This window comes from Acinonyx jubatus, chromosome E4, assembly GCF_027475565.1.
Source record: "Acinonyx jubatus isolate Ajub_Pintada_27869175 chromosome E4, VMU_Ajub_asm_v1.0, whole genome shotgun sequence".
In the NCBI taxonomy this organism is placed as follows: domain Eukaryota; kingdom Metazoa; phylum Chordata; class Mammalia; order Carnivora; family Felidae; genus Acinonyx; species Acinonyx jubatus.
Genome location: NC_069395.1, coordinates 58,785,491 through 58,800,264, shown reverse-complemented (window position 1 = coordinate 58,800,264; position 14,774 = coordinate 58,785,491). Strand labels below are relative to the sequence as shown.

General features: G+C 45.9%; 1 protein-coding gene across 10 annotated transcripts in view; it reads right to left on the bottom strand.

Annotated features, from left to right (window-relative positions):
* The window catches only part of ILDR2 (immunoglobulin like domain containing receptor 2), a 64,714-nt gene that overhangs the window by 40,878 nt on the left and 9,062 nt on the right, over positions 1–14,774 (bottom strand). For 8 of the 10 annotated variants that reach the window (XM_053208817.1, XM_027046456.2, XM_053208814.1 and 5 more), the window contains exons 2-3: positions 2,294–2,626; positions 1,274–1,393 (exon numbers count right to left, since the gene is read on the bottom strand). In XM_053208817.1, coding sequence (XP_053064792.1) covers positions 1,274–1,393; positions 2,294–2,626 — 453 coding nt within the window. Of the gene's footprint in view, positions 1–1,273; positions 1,394–2,293; positions 2,627–5,024; positions 5,344–14,774 lie in introns of those variants that run through there. The other 2 variants (XM_053208820.1, XM_027046458.2) reach the window with 2 other exon arrangements.

The following is a 14,774-nucleotide window of genomic DNA, read 5'->3' as shown; positions in this document are numbered from 1 at the left end:
AGTCACAGCAGTTCCCAAATTTGATGTCCCCGCATTCTTTTACAGTGTGAATCTAAGCCTTTTTACTTTACTTCCTTTTGTGTATCTGGATTCCATTCTTTTACAAACCGCAGGAGCTACGCTTTATATATTAGACCCAAGGAATATGTATTTGAATTAAGTCAACCCTTTAATAGGGGTTATCATTAATTAGAGGGTGAATTATTAATAAATTATCCATTTGATAAACTGTAAAAGTAAGGCCGCAAAACAGTTGATTTGCCAAAGGCAAGCGGTCATAATAGAGTAAAACTAAAAACCCTAAATAGCAAACTCGACTTTCTCCCTAGGCCCTGAGCTTCCCACACAGGGTAAAAATTAACCTTCAACCTCACTTGCCTTTAAAAGAAAGCACCCTTAAACATTCCTAAAAATCATTATCACCTGGGTTCTCTGAAACTACAAAAAATGTCATTTCTTTTAAAAACTGCTTGAATTTTTCTCCTACAATTAATGCATTTTCTTTTCTCAATTTCTGTATATTTGACTCTAATTTTCTTGTTCAACCAACACTTATAGAACATTGAAATATGTGCTCAATTTTCAGTTTCATCACAAGGAGGTCATCTCCCACCAACACTCCTCCAATCCACTAGAAAAGTCGCCAAGAATAGTGAGTTTTCATTTATGAACAAATTAATATTAATGAGGATTAGATATATTCGCTTTGAGAATGACTCAGACACTTTTAGGTTTCAAGACATTTGCCTTCCAATAAACACTAGCAGACTCTCAGATGGTTCTTTTCACCTGGAACATTTTATTGTTAAACTCTCTAGTTTACAGCCACCCCTCCTCATGATTGTCCTAAGTGTCTGTAGCTGAATGGGAAACGATTCCCCATGTCTCAGGAGATCCTGACCCACCAACAAATTCTTATCTCTCAATTGTCTCTATTCTGCTTCAAAAGCCTCTGGCATTTTCTTCAACACTTAGCGTATAAAAAGGTAAGTAAAGCTTAAGAGCAAAGAGAAATCAGGGTTAAAGGTACACAAGTGGAAAGGAGGGAAAAACAACTCTAAGAAAGCAGAAGAAACACTCAGGACAATGCTAAAAAAAGGGAGGGGGGCACAGCCTCCAAGAAACAAGATACAGTAACGCCTACTGCTCACAGAGAACATGTACTGAAACCAGTTTGCGCACAAACGATAAAGCCTGCGTGTGCACCTGCTGGGATATGGAGGCAGAAGTGAGGCGGTCGAAGACACAGGTGCTGCTGATGCTTTTCACTTACCCAACACCAGCAATTCTGCCGAGTCCTCGTTTTTGCCCTCCAGGTCATCAGGGGTAGTGATAATACAGTAATAGAGTCCGCTGTCTCCCCACATGAGTTTTCCAATTTGAAGATCAGCATCTGTGATCACAAAAAGAAGTGCCCAGTCCTAAAACTGCCCCCTGAAAGGAAAACACTGAACACTAGAGGGTGAGAGAAGGGCCCTTCTGGATTGTTTACAGGTCTACTTCTCCACTTAGATGGCAGCTGACGAGCTGTTCGCTTTATTTCAAACAAACAAACAAAAACCTAAAAATAGCAAACAACAGCATCCCTAAGGTGAGACACTTAGTGTGTCCCCAGAAACTGGTCTAGGGCCAGTTCAGTTTTGGGAATAGATGACTGCTTGCAGCCAACCAGATCTGCAGAGGCCCCTGAAAGCCAGATACATTCCAGAGTTACCCTGGACTCCCAGAAATGCGCTGGCGTCACAGGAGTTCTTCAAAATTCACAGGTCACGTCAGACTCTTAGGCCCTTTTCTTGTCCAAAGCTTTAGGGAGCAGAAGGAAGGGTAGAATTGATGCAGAACCACCTGGGGTTTGGGCCATGGCATCTACCCGGCTCTGTAACTTGATGCATTCATCCCTCCTCCCAGCAGAGCAACTTCCTAGGGAAGTGGGTTTTCTGAGTTTGGGAATGGGCCGTAAACGCTAATGTCGAGATGTAAGGTTTTGAGAATATTCTTTCACTAGAATCTGTTTCAATTCAGTTCTGATAACAAGCTCCTCAGACTAGAGGTCGGGACCGGGAAAGACTATTTCCAAAGCTCATCTCTGTGTCTGTCCTAGATATTACACCCTTTACACTTTCTACACTCCCTGTCCCATTAAGTGATTTGCTAAGCTTCTTGATTGCTCCCATCTCCCATAAAATCAAAATCTTGAGGGGTTGCAAGGCTGAGACACTGGCATCCCCTTGTGTGGGGGAGGGTGGAACTAATCTCCCCTCCATTCCTGGAGTCCAAGAGGAGGCATCATTACCATGCACAATCGTGATCTCTCTGCCCCTGTAGAAGTCTCCCAGGGTGACGGTCGAGCCCTGTTTGGAAGCCACCACTCGAACAGTCCTCCTGCTGTCTAAACAATCCAAGTAGGGGTCCCACTCCAGGTTTCTTTTGCTGAGAGACTGGGCCCGGGGAGAGGACATGCCCAGGGATTCCCCCATGCGATCCTGGCAGTAGGACTTGAACTTCCACTGCACGACGGCAGGCTGATGGGAAGACGTGGAGAAGTGGCAGCGAAGCACGGTGGGCTGGAAGAGCATGGCCACCTTCTTCTTGTCAGGCACTGTGACTTGAAGGCCGTCAGCCATGGCTGCAAAACACAATGAATATGTCCAAGTGGCATCCACACCCTGGACCTTACCTCCCATCACACGGTCGCGCCTTTCCACCTCACCTCCCTGATCTGTCCCTCCTCGCTTTCCCCATCACAGTTAACGGCATCATCCCATCTGGCTGCATTGTCCAGAAACCCGCCCTCACTCCCAATATCGAGTCGGTCACTAAGCCATGTCCATTTGATCTCTTAACATCTTTAATACTTCTTCCCTCCTCTTTGACCTCACTACCATTGCTTTTGTTGGTGCTTTTGATTTCTTGCTTATAACATTACAATAATCTCGTCTCATCTCCCCGCCGGCCACTGCCCACATGTCATCCATTCTCCTTGTTATATAATTCAAGCAGTCTTTCTAAATCTGGCTGCTGTGGCTCTCCTTCTTAGAACCCTTCATTCAACCTCCCTGGCCTTCAGGATAGAACCCAAAGCACCTGGAAAAGATGTAAGGTCCTTCATCATCTAGTTCTTCTTACCTCCTCAGCCTCACTTGTAGTGGCACCTTTATTTGAGTACCAGCTTCCAGGAACAACCAAACAAGTTAACAGTTTCCCCAGGTGGGACATGCTATCTCACACCTCTGGGTCTTTGCACATGAAGCTCCTAGTTTCTGGAATGCTTTCTCCTCGCTTCTTTCTTTGGGAAGCTGTTTTCCACCCTTCAAAGCCCAGGTCAAAGGCTTTCTGTAAGTCTTCTCTGACCCTCAGTCCATTCATCACTTCCTCCTTTGTGCCATCAGAATCCCAGCATCCTTTTCTAGACACTTCTTATAATTACTTTGCAAGAATTTCATGCCTGTCACCCCCATCAGATTTGTCAGGTAAGGAATGTGTCTTATCTTACTGTCCTGGCTTGTGAAGCCCACAGGTGCTCAACTAATATTTGATAAATAAAAACGATGAAGCTGGGAAGTATAACTTCAGGAGGAAGTGACTTCCCTTCCAGATGATAAGCTAGCAAAGGGGACAGAGATGAAGGGAAATGAAAGCTTTAAGAGAAATGAAGATTTTCAGATCAAAAGCAGTAGACTAAGTTCAAAAGCTTTGAAGGTTCATCAAAAAAAAAAAAAGTGGGGGGGGGGGGGAGAAGGGTACCTGGGTGGCTCAGTCGATTGAGCGTGCAACTCTTGATTTCAGCTCAGGTCAGGATCTCACAGTTTGTGGGTTTGAGCCCCACGTCAGGCTCCATGCTGACAGCACAGAGCCTACTTGGGATTCCCTCTCTCCCCCTCTATCTGCCCTGCTGTGCATGCTGTCTCCCTCTCTTTCTCTGTCGCTCAAAATAAATTTTTTAGAAAAGGGAGAAAGAACTCTAGAAAGCAAACGAGAAGTTTAAGTGGCGAAAAGATACAGCCTGAGGCTTTGTCCAAGAAAGAGAGGGAGATTTCAGTGAATGGAAGACCAGGGGAGTATTTGAGAGGCAAAAGGTCTCTATTAACTTAATGGTGAGATCTAGAAATTCCAAGCAAAGACAACTTAACTTTCTCAGTTCAATGAGAGAATCAGGAGTTTCTACCTTGATCTAACCTAGAAGCAGAAACAGAATAATGATGAGAGGCAGAGAAAGGAATATGAACAGAAAGACATGATAAAGACGCTCTGAATTAAATCCAGGAGGGAGTCTGCCAAGTCAGCTGCCGGGAGCTTGAGACCCTAGAATTACAGTGGACTTGAAGCACGCGAGGAAGGAACAGTTTCCGCGGGGCGCCTTCTGTCCTTTATTCCTGCCAGTGTTCAAAATGACATCTTGAAAGCACACTCACTCTCACGGTTCCAACATACACTTATTTACCTACGAGTGTCTCCTATGGAATCACCCTCAACAAAGGCAAAATACCACACTTGTGCTCCTGTCTTCGGAGTTCCAGACCAGCACCTCTCATTATGAAAAACCAGGTTCTAAGTTCTTCTGGGGAGAAAACATTTTCCGCATTCTGTGAACATGAGGAAGTGAGTACAACAGAGTGTTTGAGATTCACCAAATCGTAGTGTTTTGAACCTACCAAGTGCTATAGAATAAATGAAGGAACGCGCGCACACATGAATGACGATCACTACAGGAATTTCTAAGACTTTGCAGAGAAAACGGTTACATGTGTCATAGATAGCACGGTATAGAATAGCAGTGGAATCAAATAGATAGTACTTCGAATCCCACCTGGCCATCCACTAGCAATGAGGCCTTAACGAAGCCTCTTAAGCAGCCCTCACTTACAAAATGAGCCTCATAATGCTTACTCACAGGGTTGTTAACAAGCATTACGTCATTGGGCACCTGTCCGGAGGAGACCCTACCGCAGAGGACTGTGACCATGTCCTGCAGTGGTAGATCTCAAACACTAATCCTCCCTCACCTTTCCTGCTTTTTCTCTCACCTCCCACACTGAGGCTCCTGAATCTCCATGAACGTCCACCACCAACAGGCTTGATGATAACCAGACTATGTACATCAGCCCCATCCAGGGGCAAATAATTCCAATCTGGAAGCTCACCAAAGAATCTCAGTTTCTAGGCTCCACTGCTTCCTTCCACCACGCCAAATGTTGATATGGCTAATTCCACTGCTCTCTAACTCACAGAGCTGGAGTGGGAAAAGAAATTTCTTTACAATTTCTCCTTAAATTCCATTGCGTTAATTTTTAACCTTGTAATTCTTCTCCAAATCCCTATTCACACTCCAATTTTCCAGTTCTCCAAAAATGGGACAGAGAGGTGAAGGGACTTCGGTTAGCAGTGGTTGAGGCTGAATAACCAATCACAGGCATTGTTCCCAGTACAACACTTTGTACTTGACCACACCGCCTTTCTTCTCTGCTATCACTTCAGGCTATACCTGGGAAATCACATTTCCTAGCCTTTCTAGGATAAATAAAACCAGCAAAGAACGCAGACAAAGTGTTGTATAAAAGCGTTGCTAAATAAAAGTATTGTACATTTGTTTGTTTGTTTGTTTGTTTGGTCAGGGTTTTGTGTTTTTGTTTGTTTGTTTGTGAGAGAGTTAGGTGATTACTAAGAATAACCTCCTTTACAGCTCTGTTCTCTATTAACGAGATTAGCCATTTGACCAAGCTATTGGACTCCCTTAATTATTAATGTAGTCTAGTTGGTTCTCCGTTCATTCCAGGACATACAATATAAATCCATGCTCCAAAGAATCAGGAATACATTCTGAGAAACATCTACCATTTTACAGCATAAGAGCGAGAGTCATGGATTTTGGAATCCAGTCCTAAATTAGAGTCCAAGCTCTACCCCTTCCTGGCTGCATGACCTACAGCAAATTTCTCAACTCACCACTTTTAGTTTCCTCACTGGTAAAACCAGGATAATTATAACTACCTTACGGAACTGACTGAAGGCTAAATGAAATTTGAACCCGAGTACTTAGGACAGCATGGTATATGGCAAACACTCAATAAATGTAGCTGGTGCTCCTGTCAAGCACAGTCTATTGACTTCTGGGAAGCTATGAACCTAGAGCTGGGTGAGCACAGATACCAAGACGGGAGATGCTAAGTGCGTAGAGGGCAGAGCGCAGAAACTACACAGGAACGCTAGAATAGGTCATTAGGAGTTGAACAGCGACAGTGCCTGGGTTTACTCATCACTGCACAGTCACACAGGCACCTCCTGGAAATCAGAAATGGAGGGTAACCCTGTGTGTTCCTGTGCAGGTATAATAGGAACCCTGGAACTCTCAGCTAAGGATACATCTGGACAACTGGAGAAGACAGGATGAAAAATCTCCAGTAAATCCCAGTTTATTGGATCTTTAAGGACCTTAAGAGTGAAGAAACATGGAAATGCCAATCCCTGCTTTAGCTCTATGAACTTCAAACTGTAGGATGAATGCCACCCGAGTCTTGAGCCTGCCTTTAGGAACCCCAACCCACTCTAGTGGGGTCTGGAGTTGCTCTTCTGGCCCTAACCCTGAATTCTGGGTGAGGGCTTGGATTCCTTACACCCACTACGTACCATCTCCTTCTCAACCTGTGTTTATCTTAGACGGTCTCCTCCTGATTTGCAATCCATTTGCCCAACTGGGACTGAGACCTGACTCTAGGCTCCAGTCTGTTTACCTGGGCCACGATACTAGCCCCTTCTCCAGAGGATTGAGTACTGTTTCCTCTCCCCCCGACACATGACTGAACCAAATCTGAAACCATGTGGCTGACCACCCAACTTGGAAAAATACCTCTCATATGGGATCTCCATTCCTACCACCAGATCAGGCCCCTCAGAGAGAGTATGTAACTGGGGCGAAAACTAAGATTGATAGTTCCCCATGGGCACTGAGATACGGCCTGGCAAGACCCTCCCTCTGGTTCTCATTTCCAAGAGATCTGCCCTGGGGTAAGGTTAGCGTCCTGAGCTTTGGTCCTGCCTCCCACAGAGTTTTTTCTATTTCACTACTTGTCAGATGCCAAAAACCTAGTACTTCTTACGCTGGAGTCTATACAGGCTAATAAGAATATCTTTGCATGCCAGGTAAATAAATTAAAAATGGTCAGCCTCTTCGTGGTGTTCATCCGTGCATTTGATCTGAGAAATCGTATTCCCTCCCATGGTTCCAACTATCACTTAAGTCTCAGACCCTCAGCTCTCTGAAGCCTCATCTGCATGTTTTAACAGATACTTCAAATTCAACATGTCTAACCCCATTCATCATCTCTTTTCCCACTCCTTGCTTCTAGAGCAGTCCTTCCTCTCTCTCTAGCTCCTCTGCCAGTATACCCTCATCCTATCACCTCGGATAGAAATCATAGCTTTGATGACTTCCTCTCCGTCCCCGAATACATTTGGTTGGTCACTAAATCTAAACATCTCTCAAATTTGACCCTTCTCTATTGCGGCCATCACCCCCTTAAATTAGGTTTCTATTCCTCCTACTAAATAATAATTATGAAATGCTTACTGTGTGTCAGAAATTGTGTTATGCATTATTCATGTAGTATCTTAATGAATTCTTTCAAAAAATTCTACAGTTGTTATTATGTTCATTTTATACACGATGAACCTGTTTCTCAGAGAATGTATGTATCTTCCCTAACATCTCAGAGTTAGCAAGTAACAGATATGAACCCAGGCTGACGGGCTCCAAAGCTCTTGAGCATCACTTCACATAGGTCTCATTACCTCCTCAGTTTTATAATTGCCTCCTACGTGGTCTCCCTACTTCTGGCCAAATACACTCTCCACACTTTTTTTTTAAATCTAGAGTTGTTTTTTTAAAGACATATCCAATCATATCTGCTCCCTGCTTCAAGATTTCCATTGATTCCCCTTTCCTTCCGGGATAAGACCCGAATGCCTAGACACGGCATATGAGGTCTTCAATGTGATTTGGCCCCAAGCGCACTCCAGACATATTAAAACATTTTCCATTCTCTAGCTATAAATATGTTATTCCTTTCGCTGGGGAAACACCAGAGCATGTAACTGAAGGAGTCCCTGCGAGCCAGAGAGAGGGAAGCATTGGGTCATGCATACGTTGGCACAATGGGAAAGATGGGCCTCCGAGTCCAGGCACTGGCGACACCATAAGGGACTGCTGTTTCAGTGTCTGATAAAGAGATTTATAGAGGTAAGGAAAGAATCTGTGTTTCAGCCTACCAGTGAAAGCAAGTATTTCAGAACACTGGAGAGAAAAGGTTAGGGAAGATAGCAAAAGAAGCGAAGTAAGGTAAGGAATCATCCTTTATAGAAGGCATCAGTAAAATTTAGGATTCCTGACTGAGAGCAGCAAATAGACAGCACACTGAGGATCAAAGGTGGGCACTGGAGATTATGTGTTTTTCTACATTTGCAGAGGCGGGAATCTTCATTCTTAGACCACCAGACCATGCTGGCAGTTGTCATTGCACCCCTGATCAACAGAGAAACTCCCGTTGCCTATCAAACTCAAATTCAATCAAAAGTCTGTTTTAAAACACTCTGTTAAGTTCTGGGAAAATTGATTTGAAAGACCAGTCCCTGATCTTGAGAAATTCAATACAAAGTTCATTTCTAACTCTAGGGTCCCTGGGGGCAGGAACCAGGATTTGGTTGACCCTGTATCCCCAGTATGTAGCAAAGCCACAGAATATGGCTAAAGCTCACACAACGCGGAATGAATCAATGGATGACAGAATAAATGAAGGAGTGACTTACCCCCAGCACAGAGAATGGATTCTGGCCAATAACTTAGAAAAGCTGCCTAAAAGTAGAGTGATGCGCGGCAGCTCAGAGAGCAGCCCCCACCTCAGCTAGTCACTAGGCCAGGGAAGATCAGCTCCAAGTAAAGACAATGCCTCCCTTCCTGCGGCCAAACAAGGTCCTGCCCCAATTCGCACGGAAAGGAAAGGATTCCATGCGTGACAAACTGTGTTCTTGCGAGAATAACAAAAGCAGTATCTAAAGCAAAGCTGTTCTTATTTTAGCCATTTCGTTTTTTTCCAAGGCAAGTTCCTTTTCCCCACTAGTTAGTTGGTAAGCTATTCCTGCCAGCATCTTTGGGAGGCAGCTCAAGAAGCACAGTCCCCTTTTAGAGAAACAAAGATTGCTGCTGAAGGTCATGGACAATCATCACTGTAGGGATTTTCATCTTTAGAAATTTCGTATAAAGCTCATCCGTCCTTGAAGTTCCAGAAGTGGGATTCTGACCTCAGAATCACCCGTTCCCCAGCATAGCTTGGCCGTCAGACTCCTAAGGTTTTGCTTCATTCCGTATGACAGTACAAATCTTCCTTCTCCTGCCTTCACGTTAGATCTTATTTAAGAAATTTATCTTTTGCCTGCACGCTTTCAACATACTGTCCCAATTTCTTAAGATACTGCCTGCCACGGGCGGGTTTCCTAAATGTAGGAGATGAGTACGAAGTATCCACACATCTCCTCTAGGTTTGGTCCATAGTCCAGAAGAGGGAATAAAGCTTGTCCATCCCTCAGTGGCATTGTCAGGATGGGGGCAAAGTATTTGGAGAAATGCTGCCCTGCAGGCTCAAGGTTTAAAGGAAAAGACAAGTCAGCTTGGGTCTTTTTTTTCCCCTAAAAAAATAGGAACAATCCATCATCTTCCTGATGTACTTGGGTTAAAAAATAAAATAAAAAGGCTTTACAAAGACTAGCAGACATTCCCTTGGTATTTGCCTAATATCTAAGCCCAATTATGCAGCTTTCCCACAGGTTCTGCAAGTTAATCAGCTTCCTTCTAACTCCTTTCCTGCCTCAATTGGCCAGGATCAGTTTCTCTTGTTTGCTCTCATGACACCTGATTGCTTGATCCACTTCAGTGTTAGGGTGACCAGATGTGCCATTTGGATACTTTAAAAATGTGACAGCATTCTTGTATATTTTCTCCCTGGTAGTCCTCAAAGGCAGCAATAGCTCCCCGTCTTCCACGGGGTTACGGTGAATGCCAGTGCTGCCCTGGCCCAGGTAGGCTTTGCTCATGGCCTGCTTATTATCTGCTGCCAATAACGCTGTACTTGTGCACACAGAACTTGCCATTCATTAAGCATACGTTCCCTGTGTCCAACTGAGCCATGCTTTCCCATTCTCGGCCGCCACTGTGCAGATGAGAGCCAGAAGCATATCTCTTTTCTGTCTGATTTGCCTTGTCTTCCAGAGATGTGAAATGAGCTCCTGGGTAATGTCTAGCTGGCCTACCTGCTGTTCCAACGGGACCAAAGCTGCACTAAAAGAGGTCAGTCCCTAGCCTACAAGGCAGAGGTACTTTGGAAAGTGTCCTGGTTCATTTGGGTGGGTCAGATTTCTGAGATGGGCCGGCCATTTGGACAGAGAAAACTCCTATAAGAAAGTTCTGAACAACCTATACCACCTCGTTATCTGTATTTCCATGTCTAGACTCTCACCTGAGCTCCAGACCCAAAGACACAACCTCATTCTCCATGTGGATGTTACACAAGCACCTCCACCTTGTCACTCCATAGAGGGAGACACTAAGGGTCCCCCTCCGTCAGTAATGGAATTTCTCAGGGCTTAATCTAGCCAGCCAAGCACTATGTTTCCTGGCTTCTCTGTAGCTAATGTGGCCGTATGTTCGGGATGAAGGTAGACGAGAAGTGATATGTGCAACTTCTGGGTTACCTTTCTAAAGACAAGCTGCCTGCCTGGCCCTCTGCTTTCCTTGCTCCAACTGGCTGAGAATGCCTGTCACTGGAGCGGTCATGGCAGCTACAGGTGGGGAATGGCAAATTCACCCCCACTGGGCCTGGATTATTACAGGGGAGAGAAAGAAATTATTCTGTGTGAGTTATTATATTTTAGAGTCTCTTTGTTAGGGCAGCTTAGACTCTACTTTAATGAAATGCAAAACAGTGAAACTTTATCTCCCTGCCTGACATGTTTCTCCTCCTGTATTAGTTCAGGCCCACAAATGGCATCCCCAGCGATGCCAGGCCACAAACCTGAAGGCCATCTTTGACACTCCTGCCCCTTCACCCTGCACATCCAACCACGCCACCGCCACTCCTCCGTGTCTGGTCACTCTGTGACTAACCCACTCTGTGACTCTACTCCTTCCGGCCACTTCAGGAGTAGAAGGGACAACTGGCCCCATTTCAGAGGGGGCCGCTCTCCTTCATCCCTCCTGTGGCACCAAATTCCCAGATCACACTGGAATGTTTGTAATTTTCAGAAATCAGGTCCTCCCTGCTTCTTGTCTTTTTTGCACATGGCTGTTCCCTCTGCAAGCTCCCCTTCTCCCATCCCACTTTTCCCCTAGTAATTCTTCCTTATCCCTCCAAACTTGCTCGGCTCTCACTTCTTCTAGGAGTCTCCTCTTGCTCTTACTGCAGTCACAGTACCCGAGAGGATGACATCGCATTGCCTAAGAATTTCCTATTCAGTGGTCCCTGCCATGAAACGACAAACTCTCTCCTGCAGCCTTTTAAAGACTCTGCTACACAGTAGGTACTCGACACATTTGCTGAATGATTTAACCCAGTTAATAGATCGTCTTATTTATTATTCCCAATTCGTTTTCCCTCTGGACTCTTGCATTGTTCCCTGTAGGCAGGGTACCACTTCAAAAACCATGGGCTTTTCCAAGGACTTGCATTGGCCAATGGAATGTGAGTACGTAAGACACGTAAGGCCATGAGACACGTCCAAGCAGAAACTTAAAGGGCAGATGCACGCTTTGGCTCTGGTCACTCTAGGCCCTCCCCCTACCCTCTTGAGCCCTCCACCATGACAACGGTAGGCCCAGCTAGTGGCTGCTTCTTCATCCCGGGTCTTGGAACAAGAAGACGTTTGAAACTGAGCCAAGTCCACCAATTCTAGCCAATTCGTAGCTGACTTCAGCTCCCGTGTAATATGAGCAGGGGCAAATGTCTGCTCGTACGAGCTACTGAGATTTGGAGGTTGCTCCCTGCTGTATCAAAATGCTGGCTGATATGCTTATTTGGGGTTCATAATTAGTAATTGAGGACCTACTGTGTACCACGCATTGTGCTGGGAGTTTTACGTAATTCCATTTTAATCATCACAACAGCCCTATAACGGAAGTTAATTTCCCACTTTCAAGCCAAAGAAAATAAGGTAAAATATTAAGCTGGTATTCAAATCCAGGTCAGTTTGAATCTAATCCCTCTCCCTGCACTGCCTCTGGGTCTGCCTCCTGATGAGCCAAGGGCATGGAGGAGTGACGATGCAGGATCCCAGCTGAATGAGGGTTCTACTCCTGATGCGGGGCACCACTTTCCGCAGGACTGCAGACACTGCAGGGGAACCGGAAGCAGCATGTTCTTCTGACTTCTTCTTTGTTTCTTGGCCCATAAAGAACACTAGTCACCCAAAATGCCTTCTTTCACTTTCAGAGAGCCAAAAACTATCTCGAAGACCAAAATTTCAACTGTACACGCGCCCCAGCTACATCCTGTGCGGCTCCCGGGTGCGGAGCCCCAGCCCCTAGTCCCGGATGGGCTCTGATATACCAGCAGTTATCTGCTGTCCCTGGGTCACATCCTCTGCTCTCTGGGCCTCACTGGAGCACTTCTCACTTACTTTGGATCTTAGAATTGAAGTGGAAAAGCTAAATGCTTTCTTTATCACTAGTCCCTGCCATATTTCCTTGAGTTCCATGAACTCTGAGCCTCACTACCCAGTGCCCCATAACAGACCCCACGTATGTTCACTTAAATCAAGAGCTCTACTCCGACCCACTGTAAGCAGAAAAGAATGTTTCACTTGGATTCAGGCACTTGAAACAACCAAGTCGTATCAAGTCAGTGTCACTGTTTCTTATTTTTTGGATCAATAAGATACCACGGACTTGGACAAGTCACTTATTCTGAGTCTTTGTCTTCTTAAGTAGAGGCAGGTAATATCAGCCATTCTTACTTAGAATGATCAAAAGGCATAATGTGTATGAAAGCCATTTAACATACCGAAAAGCATGATAGCATGTAAACAAACAAGAACCATCACATTATACTTCTATATTCTTGATTGGAGAAAAGGAGGCATAAAAGCTAAAATGTCAAAAGAAGTGAGGAGGTGAGTGGGTCCTGGAACAGAAAGTTGAGACTAGAAGGGACATTCTAGGGCCATATTGGCTCTAGGAGGATTCATCCCACCTGGTCCACAGTGCTTGGCTTGCTTTGCCAGTTCCCAATCTGACCACATTTAAGAGTTCAGAGTGGACCCTCTCCTATCCACCAAGCACTGGGTGCTACCCCATCCGTTTCTCTGAAAATCCTAGCAAGAGCTCTCCCTCCCCGGGCTGGTGTCTTTCATTCCAATCATTCGTGATCAGGGAAAGGCTGAAGAAACTGGAGCTCGCTGGTGGCTCTTCCCTGGGTGAATTACAAAAGGAAGACTGGACCTGTCACTCTTCAGTTGTGACTTCCAACTCATCAAAGTTACATGGAGAAAAGATTCTACATCATAGGATCTTAGAGCTGAAAGTGACCTCAGAAGTCATCTCATTCACCAGGTTATGAGACCCAGATCCCACGGTTTACATAGTCAATCTGTGGAGCAGGCAGGACTGGAACCCAATCCTTAACTTCCAGGTCAAGGTTCCATCCACCAACCGAGTCCTGGTACCAAAACTACGAACACTGTACTGAGCACCAAGTACTTGCACTAAGACTACGAGTACTAACAATTCCAAGTCTGCAAAAACCAGCCACCCCAGAGTCACGTGAGTGTAAAATCTAAAGAGCGTGATACCCAAACAAGCCGCCCTGTTCTGGTCCAGAGGACAGCATCTGGCGGGAGGGGGGGGGATGGAGGGGAGTGGGGAGAGCTGTGATAAGGAGTTTGAAAGAAGATGCTCTGGTAAGAGCAAGGTCTCTTCCCCAGGAGAAAGGAGAACAGAGGAGGGAGAGAAACCGAAAGGAGTGCAGGACAGGAAAGGAGATCATGGAAGCGGAGGGGTCAGCAGTCTCCGGAAGCCACTCTTCCTTCTCCAGGGCTAATCCCCGCCTTAACTCTCCGTATCCAAGCCTCTCCTAAAAAAGGCACCAGGTATCTGCCTGAACGCCAACCACACCAGGTAACAACCGCTCCTGGATGCCTCCGGCCCCCTCCAGGCTGGGCTAGGAGCCGCCTGGAAGCACCCCCACAGCACTGGGTGCAGAGCTCCATTACTGCTTTGGCACAGGCTACCCCATAACCGTGTCCGGCCACCCGCCGGCGGGTGCTGGAAGGCAGGGCTGTGTCTCATTCATTTTCGTAACCCCGGCACGGCGCCCGCACGTGGCCGGAACTCCGCAGCTGACTGACATGCGGGAACACGTGTCTCCCCGCGGCCACCACCTCTTCTGGAAGTTCATTCCAGGCCTCCGCCGTCGGATCCACTTCAGGTGCGGCTTGGGTGTGCCTCTGCCACGCTCCCCTCGCGCCCGTGTGGCCACGGTTCTCACCAGGGGACCTTCTGCTTCGACATCAAAGTCACTGGAAAGCTCGCTTGAGTCGCCGACCAGACTGACTACTCTTTGAGGACAAGGACTGTGTCTTTTCTCTCTTCATCCTCAGCACCTATTGGAACCCTTACAAAGCACAGGAAACCGTGCCTGGAGGATGGCTGAAGGAATGAATGAAGGAATGAATGAATGAATGAATGAATGAAGTAAAGCCAGAAGGCAACCAAAAGAAATGCGAACAGAGCGAGCAAT